At 40.6% G+C, this 13044-nt stretch overlaps 1 protein-coding gene across 2 annotated transcripts in view; it reads left to right on the top strand.

Annotated features, from left to right (window-relative positions):
• LOC138373282 (venom protease-like) overlaps nt 1–12491 on the top strand; it is a 36830-nt gene extending 24339 nt beyond the window's left edge. For both annotated transcript variants that reach the window (XM_069339353.1, XM_069339357.1), the window contains 3 exons: nt 403–502; nt 5586–5755; nt 9715–12491. In XM_069339353.1, coding sequence (XP_069195454.1) covers nt 403–502; nt 5586–5755; nt 9715–9882 — 438 coding nt within the window. In that variant the 3' untranslated portion in view covers nt 9883–12491. The remainder of the gene's footprint in view (nt 1–402; nt 503–5585; nt 5756–9714) is intronic.
• Nucleotides 12492–13044: the final 553 nt, after the last annotated feature.

Raw genomic sequence — 13044 nt, 5'->3', positions numbered from 1 at the left:
AGGTTATATTTTCCTTCTCTTGAGAAAAAGAGCAGTTAAACCAAAAACCCACTAAATAATCAGATGAGTACGTAGTATGCATTATTGCTACTCTGAAAAACAGGTCTGGACACGAGAAAATAACCCGGTTAAAGTTCATCAAGCCACTTTCAGTTTATACATCTTAAGACTAAGACTTAGATGTCTTAAGGAGAGTAACGGAGCAGGGATGGGGGGGGGGGGGGGGGCAGACATGTGGTGGCGGCAGGTGGAGGCCTTAACTCAATAAATGTCTTCATACCTAAATAAAACTTATTTTATCTTATAATTGTTAAAATCAATACACATTTGTTATTCAAATCTAAAATTCAGATTCATTTGCTTTACCAAAGAAATCCTATTTTTATTCTTATTATATTTCAGCCAAATATCAATCCAGTGTGTCTGGCATGGGGAGGTCAGAGCAGTCACAGTCTGGTTGGACAGAACGTCACACTAGCAGGCTGGGGCAACACTGAGTTTGGTCAGTGACTATTTTGCATTTAAAAGATTTAACCATAATATTTAAAACGTATATATTTCTAATGTAGCTCGAGTTTCATGTCGTTCCATATACCTGCATTTCCAGTCTCTTGAAAATGAAAATGAAAATGAAAATGTTTATTTAGGTAAGGTACATATATACAATAATTTTTTACAAAGATTGGTTGACTTATAGGTAGAGCTAGTACATACAATGCCTAAAGCCACTATTACGCAAAGCGTTTCGGGCATGATAAACTTAAATGACAAGCTTAATACTAATTGAGCATAATGAGTTGAATGAAAACAAGAAATAAAAACATAGATGAAAAAGCAGCACAAATACAATTATGTCGACAAACAGCGCTCTTTAAAGAAAAGCAGACATGGTTGACAATAGAAGGGTAAGGTAGGTTACAGGGAATTTATTAGGTATAGCTTCGTTTTTAACTTAAACTGGTTGAGAGAGGTACAGTCTTTAACATGGTTGGGAAGGTCATTCCACATTCTGGGCCCCTTGATTTGTAGAGCATTTCTAGTTTGATTAAGTCGTACTCTAGGAATATCAAAACTGTATTTATTTCTGGTGTGGTGCTCATGGGTTCTGTTACAACCTTCTATGAAGCTTTTGAGATCAGGATTGGCATTATAGTTTAGCGTTTTGTATATGTATAATACACATGAGAGAATGTGCAGTGACTTAATGTCTAACATATTCAGAGATTTGAGTAGGGGTACTGAGTGATGTCTGCGGCCAGAAATGGAAATTGTCCTAATAGCAGCTTTGTGTTGAGTAATTAGAGGACGTAAGTGATTTTGGGTAGTAGAGCCCCAAGCACAAATACCATAGTTGAGATATGGATAGATAAGGGAGTAATAGAGAGTCACCAGGGCAGGGCGTGGTACATAATATCTGATCTTAGAAAGAATGCCCACAGTTTTTGAAACTTTTTTTGATATGTTTAGAATGTGTCCCTGGAAATTCAGCTTGTGGTCAATGAGAATGCCAAGGAATTTGCCATCTAATTTGTTACAAATTTGGGTATTGTTTATTTTGAGATTTATTTGATTAGAGGATTTATTGCCAAACAGAATATAGAAAGTTTTGTCAATGTTAAGGGTGAGTTTGTTGGCAGTTAGCCACAGATGGACTTTATTTAGCTCAGTATTTACTGTGGCATTTAGAGCAAGGGGATCAGGACTGGAGTAAATGAAGGTTGTGTCGTCAGCAAATAGAATTGGTTTGAGGTGTTGGGAGGCATTTGGAAGGTCATTAATGTAGATGAGAAAGAGGAGAGGGCCAAGTATGCTGCCCTGGGGAACACCAATGTTGATGGGTAGGGTGGGAGAAATTGTATTATTCACAGAAACATATTGGAGCCTGTCAGTAAGGTAGGATTTGAGGTATTGTAGGGAGTGTCCTCTGACTCCATAATGATGTAATTTAAGAAGAAGGTTTTGGTGGTTGACAGTATCAAAAGCTTTACGCAGGTCCACAAATAACCCAACAGGGAACTCATTTTTATCAAGAGCTGTATGAATCGAGTTAAGCATACTAATAAGTGCATCGTTAGTGCTTTTTTTTGGGTCTGAAGCCATATTGGCAAGGGCTAAGTATATTGAGTTTGGCTAGATATGAGTAAAGCTGCTTATAGATTAGTTTTTCAAAAATTTTTGACAAGTTTGGCAGGATAGATATAGGTCTGTAGTTGTTAACATCTGTGAGATCACCACATTTGTGGACAGGCGTTACTCTCGCTTTTTTTAGAATATCTGGAAAGGTTTGGAGTTCAAGTGACTTGTTGAAGAGCAAAGCAATAGCAGGGGCTAAAGATCTGGAGGCTTTTTTGTAAATTAAAGTTGGTATCTCCTCAAGGGCACCAGACTTGGTTTTAAGGGAAAGGATTATCTCATTGATGTCAGTGGAATTAATAGGCTTTAGGTACAGAGACTGTGGATAGTTACCTGTAAGATAGTCCTTAATGTCAGTACTGGAAGATGGAATGTCATTTGCAAGGGATGAACCAATGGAAGAGAAGAACCTATTGAACTCAATAGCAGAATCAGAGGCTGAAAGCTGACCATCGTTATTAGACAGGAAAGTCGGTTTGGTATTTAAAGACTTTTTTGATCCCAATATTTGTGAAATTGATCTCCAAGTTTGTTTAATGTTGCTCTTTATTTGGGTAAATTTATCTTCGTAGTATTTAGTTTTGGCTCGTCTAATTATCTTAGATAGCAAAAATGAGTAATTCTTTGAGACTTCTTTGGAGACAATTCCTAACCTATACTTCTTCTCAAGGTCATGTTTTTTATTAATAGATTTAAGTATTCCCTTTGTAAGCCAGGGATTGTTAAGCCTTTTGGTTGTGACTTGTTTTGTAAGCATAGGACAGTGGGTATTATAAAGGCTAAGAGTTTTTTGAAGAAAAGATTGCACTGCTAGGTTGATGTCCTCTATGTTACCTAACTCGGACTCCCAGTTGACATTATCAGCAGCAGTTATAAAATTGTCTATAGCAGTTTCATTGTGTAGTCTAAAACGTATCTCTCTTGACTCAAGAGGTGGTTTGCTAATGTTAGTTAAGAGAAATGTGGGGTAATGGTCTGTAGTGCTATCGGTGATTATACCTGAAGTAAGCGGAGAGGTTATGTTTGTCCAGATGTGATCTAGAGTCGTGGCAGTGCTATCAGTGATTCTAGTAGGTCTAGTGATTAAGGGTATGAGGAAGCAGGAATTCATACAGTTGAGGAAGCTAACAGCAGTAGGGTGTTCTGGCTCGCAGAGGTCAATATTAAAGTCCCCTGCGATAATTAGGTGGTTTTTGTTCAGTCTGTTATCAAGTATTAGATTTCTAAGGTTTGAGTTGAATTCGGACACATCAGTGTTAGGAATTCTATAAACTGCACCCACAGACAGGACAGACTCGGCACCCTTGACTCTGAAGCTGGCGAAGATATACTCCCCATAGCAGTCTCTGGTTCTAATTTCTTTTAAGCATGTTAGTTCTTGGTGGTAGTAAAGAGCAGTGCCACCACCTCTCTGAAGTTGACGACAGTTGTGAATTGCTGAGTAGTTAGGCATGTTAAAGAGTTGAGTAGTATCCTCTTTCAACCATGTTTCAGTAAGTATAATAAAAGAGAATTTGTTGTCAATAGCTTCAATCAAGGCACTAACATCATCGAAGTGTTTACCTAGGGATCTAACGTTCAAATTGATTACAGAGATATTGTGATTATGAGTTAATACATTGTTTACATCATGTGCTGCAAAATATCTGCAATTTAGATCGTTAAAGTGATTATTGTCATAGATAGTGGATAAGAGGTTAAGTTCTGGGTCTATACTTGTCTGCATAAAAAAAGCTGATTGCAGGAAAAACAAGGGAAGAAAGGCAAATAACAAGGTAGAAATAAGCTATAAAATAGGGAAAAAGATGTACACAATACTGTACAAAACAAACACAAAATGAATAACAAAAGAAAAAAATGAGGTAGCTTACAAGGGGCTTACAGGGTTACAATGGAGTAAGGGAGTATGACTAGTCTAGACAACCTAGGTAATAAATGAGATTAAAGAAAAGTTGAATAATAAGCATAGGCAAATTTAAGCTAATGATTATTAACTATAAATAGTTCAGTTATGACTGTATAATTAATAAGACCTGAAGAACTATTAATGCACTCAATTAAATAATTTCAGTAAATGACTAGTTAAGAGTAAGTTAAAAATTAAGTCAGAAAATGAAACAAGGAGACTTAGGATACCTAGCCCCACTAGTTGACAGGGGGTTAATTAAGTTAATTCACTGGGAGTGATAATGAGCTGAGACAGACCACATTGGGAGAGGAAAGTGTTGAGGTTCTCTTCTTTAGTAATTGTGAACATTTTGCCCTCTGCGGTATTTCTCACCTTTATCAGTCCATCTCTAAGAAAGCACTGATGAATCGCATCTGGGTTTTGTTGACGGATTTGACGCAGGCGGTAGAGGAGTTGCTGTCTGTTCCTGGTCAAGCACTCGTTGATGTATAATCCCTTCCGTTGGGATGCAGCTGTCTGGACTAGATGGGATTTCGTGAACTGGGAAGACTTTCTTACTTTCTCTATTCTTGGAAAAACTCCGTTTTCCAATTATATCTTCTTGTATTCCTTTAAACTCTTCATGTATAGTCATTGCAAGCTCATTCTGATCTTCTCACTCCAGAGTCACGCTGGACAACATACTTGTCTACAATCCCCCACACTACAATACCTCGGCTCATGAATGAAAAGCTACCTTGCGTTAATTTGATTCTGGGGGTCAAGGATCCCGCGGCTGCTCGCAGCCTGGCGTGTGAATCACAGCCTGGTTGATCAGGTATCCTTACCTGCCACATTCTCATTATTCTTGGCAGTAATCAAGTTTAAAGCCGACTGAAGCATACACAACAGTGTAGTTATAGACACAATACACACAGGAATGACTACAGATTACACTCAAACTGGTCTATAACAGAACGTCTTGTCCTTGCTAATCCTCACTTGGAGTGCCATGGAAGAAGTTATTTAAAATAACTTTTTAATATAATAATAACTTTAATATAACAATTAAAAAGTGCCCAGGACCAGACAAAGTAATTACCAGGGTTCTACAGGAATGTAAAGATAAACCTAGTGAGTATTTAATAAACCATCAGTACCGAGAAGAGTATCACAATCGTGAACAAATCTATTTGTTATGCAAGTAGTGAAGTAGTTTGTTATGTAAGTAGCGAGGTAATTTATGTAAGTAGTGAGGTAGCTTGTTATGTAAGTAGTGAAGTAGTTAAGAAATGTTTGTTATATAAATAGTAGTTACCGTTTTTCATTTGAATGATTAATTGCTGCTGTAGATATCCTAAATTGTCTTTAGCAATTAAAGCCTTCGAATGTGTTCCTCACGTTAAGAATGTAAATACTTACTTAGTGTCACAGGCTTAAGATTGTTCTTAAGAACGCTCTCCATCATCTTCATACTATGGTTTTGCATTATAAAATATATTAAAATGATAAATACTTAATACATCTGAACAGCAATTATCATCCTTTGCTTTTACTGTCTCAGCTGGTTTTCCCAGCTCAGTGTTGCAGGAAGTGAACGTGACGGTGTTCCAGTCGTCAGAGTGCGATCAGAGTTACTCTACTCTGCTAGAGTACCCCACCACATGGCCTCAGGGTATTGGGCAGGAGACTGTGTGTGCTGGAGACCGCAATGGGGGACGCGACGCCTGCCAGGTAATAACAGTGAGGGTTCCTCTATACTGGTGTGACGTCTTATGTATCGAGATGTTGATCTACACTTTCCGTTGTTGTGGTGAATATCTTCTTGAGGTTATCTCGAGATGATTTCGGGGCTTTTTTTAGTGTCCCCGCGGCCCGGTCCTCGACCAGGCCTCCACCCCCAGGAAGCAGCCCGTGACAGCTGACTAACACCCAGGTACCTATTTACTGCTAGGTAACAGGGGCATTCAGGGTGAAAGAAACTTTGCCCATTTGTTTCTGCCTCGTGCGGGAATCGAACCCGCGCCACAGAATTAAGAGTCCTGCGCGCTATCCACCAGGCTACGAGGCCCTCTATACTGGTGTGACGTCTTATGTATCGAGATGTTGATCTACACTTTCCGTTGTTGTGGTGAATATAATACTGACAGCAAACACATTGCACATATATTGAAGTACATAATATTATTAGATATTAAATATTTAAAATTCCATCAGTTTCTACCTATTATAATAAACATGGCAATACCAACACTGGTATGCGTAATAACTATTGTATTAGGTAACCAGGTAACGCCACCTGGTGACCCTGCATAGGAACATCTGTGGGGTGCAGCCGTATATTGTGCAATATAATTCAGTGTCGGGGGACAGGAAGGCAGAGGGTATTCACACATGTTAGGCTTTTTTATCAAGGTCCTCCTCCCCTTTCCCCTCAGGTCGAATTACTGACCTCACAAAAGATGCAAACCCACAATAAGCTAACTCATGGGTACCTGCTTGCTGCTAGGTGAACACTTGAAATTAGATAAAAGGAAATGTGTCCAACCATTTCTGTCCCGCCTGGGATTCGAACCTGGAATTCTCGATTGTGCGTCGACAACAAACCCGACTGTACTACCAGGACCGGATATGAGATGACTATATAACACATAAAATCCCTAGTGAAATTCATTGCATGTAACACAAGTTCAGACCAAAATAATAGTGCAGAAAATAACGCTAAGTAGTGAAAATGATCCATCCACTCGAATTAGTCTGTAATGCGACAGCATCGATTTTTGCAGGTCAGTGTTTGATCTTTGATAATCCAAGTGGTTGGGCACCATTCATTCCTTGTGTGCTATCCAAGATCCTTGTCCCCATATTGCTTCCAAGCGCTGTATAGATATAGCTGACCACTCCTACTGAAAATGAGAAAATTCTCCAACAAGACGTCCAACTTCTTGGGCTGGACGGTAGAGAGACGGGCTCGCTTCATGCAGGTCAACGTTCAATCCCCGGCCGTCCAAGTGGTTGGACACATTCCTTCTCCCCGACCCATCCAAAATTCTTATCCTGATACCTTCCAAGTGCTATATAGTCGTAATGGCTTGGAGCTTTCTCCTGATAGTTGCCTTCCCTTCTTCAAAAGGATAGTATAGCCTATCAAGCGGCTCCTGCCTTAACGTTATTCAATGTGTCCACAGCAATGTGTCTGCATGTTAAAATATTGCATAAGTTTCCTGCAATAGGCCACCTATCAATGCTGGGAGGGAACAAATTAATGGTGGGACTGACTTATTATAGAAACCAGAAAATAAATTACCGTAACGAAAGAGGCAAGAAATAAAGTGTGAGTTAATGCACCCTCAGCAAGTAGGTGAGAAACAGGATTGCTCAGAGGGGGCCCTTCACCGGTAGGCCTACTCTCGCCAACACACCGGCAGGCCTAGCTCTCCCCCACCACACGATGAGTAGCTGTACCCTTAGTTTTGGTGTGGTAAATACTTTTAAGATCTGCCAACCACGGAAGGTTATTAAGGCCACATCGGCAGCCTACTAAGCAACCAGCAAGTTTGTTGTAATCCATAACTTTGCCCAGGACTAAGGTAAACTCAGTGTATATGTTCAGAGAAATAGTATTCCTCTCGGTACACACATACCCTGCATGCTTGGCAAAGCAGTATACCTCTCTGTGCATGTACACCCTGCTTGACATCACAGTATACCTCTCGGTGCACATACACCGACTACACTGTAATAAGGAAAGAGAGGGAAGGTGGGGGGGGGGAGGTGGAGTGGTCCTACTAATGAGAAAGAATGGCGTTTCAAGGAGATAGTTATCCTGGGCTGCGAGGGATTTAGAGACTACATAACAAGCACCATAACATTAGGAGGACCAAAATTAGTAGTAGCAGTGATATAAAACCCTTCACCAAATGCCAGAAGACCCAAATGTTGTGTCACATTTTACTGTGTCGAACCTTGAGAGGCGGGGCTTATTGGACGTAGGAAAACTTAGAAATGGGAGGAGCTTGTTGTCCACTGGGAAGAGTTTTAGAAATATTGGTTGTGTCAAGTGTGTTGGGCGTTACTGGGGTACAGATCAGGTGACCTGGAGGGCAGCCATTCAACATCTGGGCTGGTATTGGTTGTGTGAAGTGTGTTGGGCGTTACTGGGGTACAGATCAGGTGACCTGGAGGGCAGCCACTCAACATCTGGGCTGGTATTGGTTGTGTGAAGTGTCTTGGGCGTTACTGGGGTACAGATCAGGTGACCTGGAGGGCAGCCACTCAACATCTGGGCTGGTATTGGTTGTGTCAAGTGTCTTGGGCGTTACTGGGGTACAGATCAGGTGACCTGGAGGGCAGCCACTCAACATCTGGGCTGGTATTGGTTGTGTGAAGTGTCTTGGGCGTTACTGGGTACAGATCAGGTGACCTGAAGGGCAGCCACTCAACATCTGGGCTGGTATTGGTTGTGTCAAGTGTCTTGGGCGTTACTGGGGTACAGATCAGGTGACCTGGAGGGCAGCCACTCAACATCTGGGCTGGTAATGGTTGTGTCAAGTGTCTTGGGCGTTACTGGGGTACAGATCAGGTGACCTGGAGGGCAGCCACTCAACATCTGGGCTGGTTTTGCAGTACAGTATTAAGGTATGGTGCCACTTGAGTATTCATGTATATCAGTATTACATTTCTGTTGCCTCTTAGAATGTTTTATTATGAGTAGGATATAGATATTTTCAATTTTGATTTCAATATACGTGTTTCAATAATAAAGTGTGTTAATGTATTTGTGTAGTTATCTGTTCCCTTTTTATTAATGCTGGTGCTGAATCAGCGTTATACTTATGTCAGGTAATGAATCTTAATTGCTTTGTTGCCTTTCTTCAATCTGATATGAATGCTTCAGACTCTGTTCAATTTCTTCAATCTCCCTGTTTAAATTATTCCTTTGTGGTTTTTATGTACGGTACTAGAAATTCCCATGTGTTCTCCTTCATGTTATGGATATTAGAGTTGCCCTTGAATCCTCAATCAGTAAAGTAAAGATTACATTTTGATTCTCAAGTATTCTTTACCAAGATTCTTATACCCTTTGAGTTCATGATTATTGACATCTGCCGTCCCTGGGAGGTCAATAAAAGACGCATTCAGATTATCACGCAAGGGAGGTGGTGGCAGTGTTTAATGAGTTTTTATTTATTAGTTTTAAAATAATAATCATTTCTCTTGTTGTTCCCACCTCATTTAATATTTCAGAGTTAATAATTTAGCTGTAGTTCATTGGGGGTCACATTGATCTGCAAGCAGTGTTAACCTGGGGTGTTGAGAGTGAGAAAAGGGAGTGGTCCTACTAATGAGAAAGAATGGCGTTTCAAGGAGATAGTTATCCTGGGCTGCGAGGGATTTAGAGACTACATAACAAGCACCATAACATTGGGAGGACCAAAATTAGTAGTAGCAGTGGGGTGTTGAGTGTGAGTCAAACAGGAAGGGTTATTACATCACTCAACATCTGACAACCTGTTGTGTCAAGTGTCACTCCACCATCAACCTGTTGTGTCTTGTCAGTTCACCATCAGCTTGTCACACCTTTAACCACCTTTAACCATCAGCCGTTCTCGATTCTTTCTGTATTAATGAGCAGATTAAGTAAGTTTCGCACATCTTTTCTTTCTTGATTTATGTTTGTTGTACTTCCCCAGGGGGATTCCGGGGGACCCATCGTGACCCGTAACCCAGATGGGCGCTTCACCTTGGCTGGGATAGTGTCGCGCGGGCATGGGTGCGGCCTTAAGGACTTCCCTGGCCTCTACGCCAATCTCCACCACCCGCCATACCTCGCCTGGATCAAAAAGATCGCCTTCAACTAACTTCTCTGTACTGAGAACTGTGTGTACAGACACCATAACATATCCACTGAACATGTTACACTGTAATTGCTGAATCAGCGTTATACTTATGTCAGGTAATGAATCTTAATTGCTTTCTGTTGCCTTTCTTCAATCTGATATGAATGCTTCAGACTCTGTTCAATTTCTTCAATCTCCCTGTTTAAATTATTCCTTCTTTGTATGTAAAGTCGTGTCTGCTTGAGCATTTCCGTTAATTTTCTTCTTTTGTAGTGTCATCTGCGTTCTCTTTCTACGTTGGACTTTTTTCTGTCTTTCCTCAAAGGAACATGTTTCAAACAGACTTCAAAGGCTTCAGAAGTCAGTTTTTCTATTCTTTGTGTAGGATTTTTATTACTTAGAACATTTTCCCATTGAATGTTTGTAAGTTCCCTGTTTATTTTCTTCCAGGCCATCCTTTTATTATTAAAATTGAATTTATTGAAATAAATTTATTGAGGTAAAATACACACAAAGGGATGAGGTAGCTCAAGCTATTCACACTCTGTTCAGAATTTATTGAATAACCCTTCTCGCTTGTTGTTTCTCTTGGGCCTACTACCATTATTAATGTTAGTTTGCACTTCAATGAGCTTGTGGTCCGAGTACATAGTGTCTGAGACAGTAATGTCTCTGATTAGCTCATCATTGTTCGTGAATATCAGGTCCAGCGTGTTCTCGTTCCTAGTTGGTTCTGTAATCTGCTGACTGAGCGAGAATTTGTCACAGAATCTCAGTAGTTGTCTGACCTGTGATTGGTTATTTCCAGGTTGATTTTCTGCTATAATGTTATTGTTTACTATTCTCCATTGTAAACTAAGTAGATTGAAGTCTCTCAAGAAAGATAATATCTAGTACTAGGTTTGCTAGGTTATCAAGGATATTCTCTATTTTGTGGATCTGCTCTGTGAATTTCTCAACTGTTGCATCTGGTGGTTTGTATATTAGAATAATAATTAGATTTATATTTTCTACCTTGATTCCAAGTACCTCTACCACCTCATTGGTAGAGTTCAGGAGCTCTGTGCATGCCGTGACATCTAAACGACCAAACGTTTTAGATGTCGAGTAGTTGAACTGAAGGTTACACAGCAGAACTCTGGTCTGTAGGTTTACTTAATAACCACCAGCATTTAACCAGTAAGTGAGGTTAAAGGCTGGCCCCCGTTACAACACCCTGACGCCACTTCATGAAGGGGCCTGACGGCCGAGTGGACAGCGTTCGGGATTCGTTGTCCTAAGGGTCCAGGTTCAATCCCCGGTGGAGGTGGAAACAGGCAGTTTCTTTCACCCTGATGCATCTGTTCACCTAGCAGTAAATAGGTACCTGGGAATTAGCCAGCTGCTACGGGCTGCTTTCTGGGTGTGTGAGTGTTCACCTAGTTGTACTTGCGGGGGCTGAGCTCTGCTCTTTCGGCCTGCCTCTCAACTGTCAATCATCTGTTGCTTACTATTAGTTTTTTCCACACACGCACCCTCAGGAAGCAGCCCGTAACAGCTGTCTAATTCCCAGGTACCTATTTACTGCTAGGTAACAGAGCATCAGGGTGAAAGATACTGCCCATTTTGTTTCTTGCCGTCACCGGGAATTGAACCGGGCCACAGGATTATGTATCTGGCGTGCTATCCACACAGCCACCGGCACCCCTGTGGATATTACAAGTTGTAACAAGCGGAAAATAGACAGTTTCAATTTGGGCTTCCAGGGCAGGGTGCACCCAGAAATTGGTGTTTCATTACATTCAACACTGGCTTTTCAAATACACAAACATAGCAAATTTAAAATCTCATTCAATGTAAAAAGCCGTCATATTAGCCAGTTAAAGCTAATCCACGAGAGCTTTTTTTAAAGGTTAGTAAATATTTCATTATTACTGGTAATATATATTCAGCACCAAGAGGTACAACATGTCATTATGTTATCTTGAGGTTATCTTGAGATGATTTCGGGGCTTTAGTGTCCCCGCGGCCCGGTCCTCGACCAGGTCTCCACCCCCAGGAAGCAGCCCGTGACAGCTGACTAACACCCAGGTGCCTAATTTACTGCTAGGTAACAGGGGCATAAGGTGAAAGAAACTCTGCCCATTGTTTCTCGCCGGCGCCTGGGATCGAACCCAGGACCACAGGATCACAAGTCCCGCGTGCTGTCCGCTCGGCCGACCAGCTCCCATGTGCCTAAACCTACAGACTTGAATCCACACAAAGTACCTGTTGTATGATATTCACAGTGCCTATTTGATGACATTTACAGGTATATATAGAATAATAAAAATATAAAACTTACATGAGGGTATACACTAGAACAGGTTATTGTATTAAGAGTTAACTAAATATAAAATGTGTCTAATGTTATGAAAAGTTACTTGCAATATTATAAAACCTGTTAAGACTAGGAATGTGAGCTTCAGACGTCCATGGCAAAACCATACTGGAATTTATAATTTTTATTATATAAAGTTTATAATTATTGCAAAACGTTTCAATATCCTGTACTGTAATTTGTGTGTTTTTAGGTTGCATGTTATGCATGGACATTTTTAGTGTAAAATACTGTAGTTTATAACATTAGTTTTGGATAAACACTGCCACTAGAGGGTGTTTATTTTTCCCAAACATGTAATTTAGATGTGGTTCTCAACATCCAATATGTATAAGGACACCTCTATAGTAACCTGGAATTTACAGTAAAGCCATATTATTTTCAGACTAGGAATGATAACTTCTGGGGCAATTAAAGTGTAATTTTTATATCAATAAATCAACTGTATCCTCCAAAAATTATAGCCCTATAGAGTAAGTAAGTAATTATCAAAAGAAGGCACCAAACCGGGAAGGCTATGTAGCACCATCAAATACGCAAAATAATCAGAGGGCGCTAAATATCACCAAGGATGCCAATACGAGAACAAAAACGCATAAGGCGATCGATATCAAAAGTATCTGAGTCACCAAGAATTCTATTGAGGGACAGGTGACCGCGAGGGGCGGTCAGAAAGCAAGACACACGCTCGTCCTGGACGTCAGGACATTCAAGAAGGACATGCATGACCGTAAGAGGGACAATGCAACTAGGACAATAAGGAGCAGGGCGGCGCTCCATCAAGTGACCATGGGTTAAGCGAGTATGGCCAATACGCAATCTCG

Source organism: Procambarus clarkii, chromosome 5, assembly GCF_040958095.1.
Source record: "Procambarus clarkii isolate CNS0578487 chromosome 5, FALCON_Pclarkii_2.0, whole genome shotgun sequence".
In the NCBI taxonomy this organism is placed as follows: Eukaryota; Metazoa; Arthropoda; class Malacostraca; order Decapoda; family Cambaridae; genus Procambarus; species Procambarus clarkii.
Note: the sequence above shows the minus strand (reverse complement) of the source record. Positions and strands in the feature narration are given on the sequence as shown.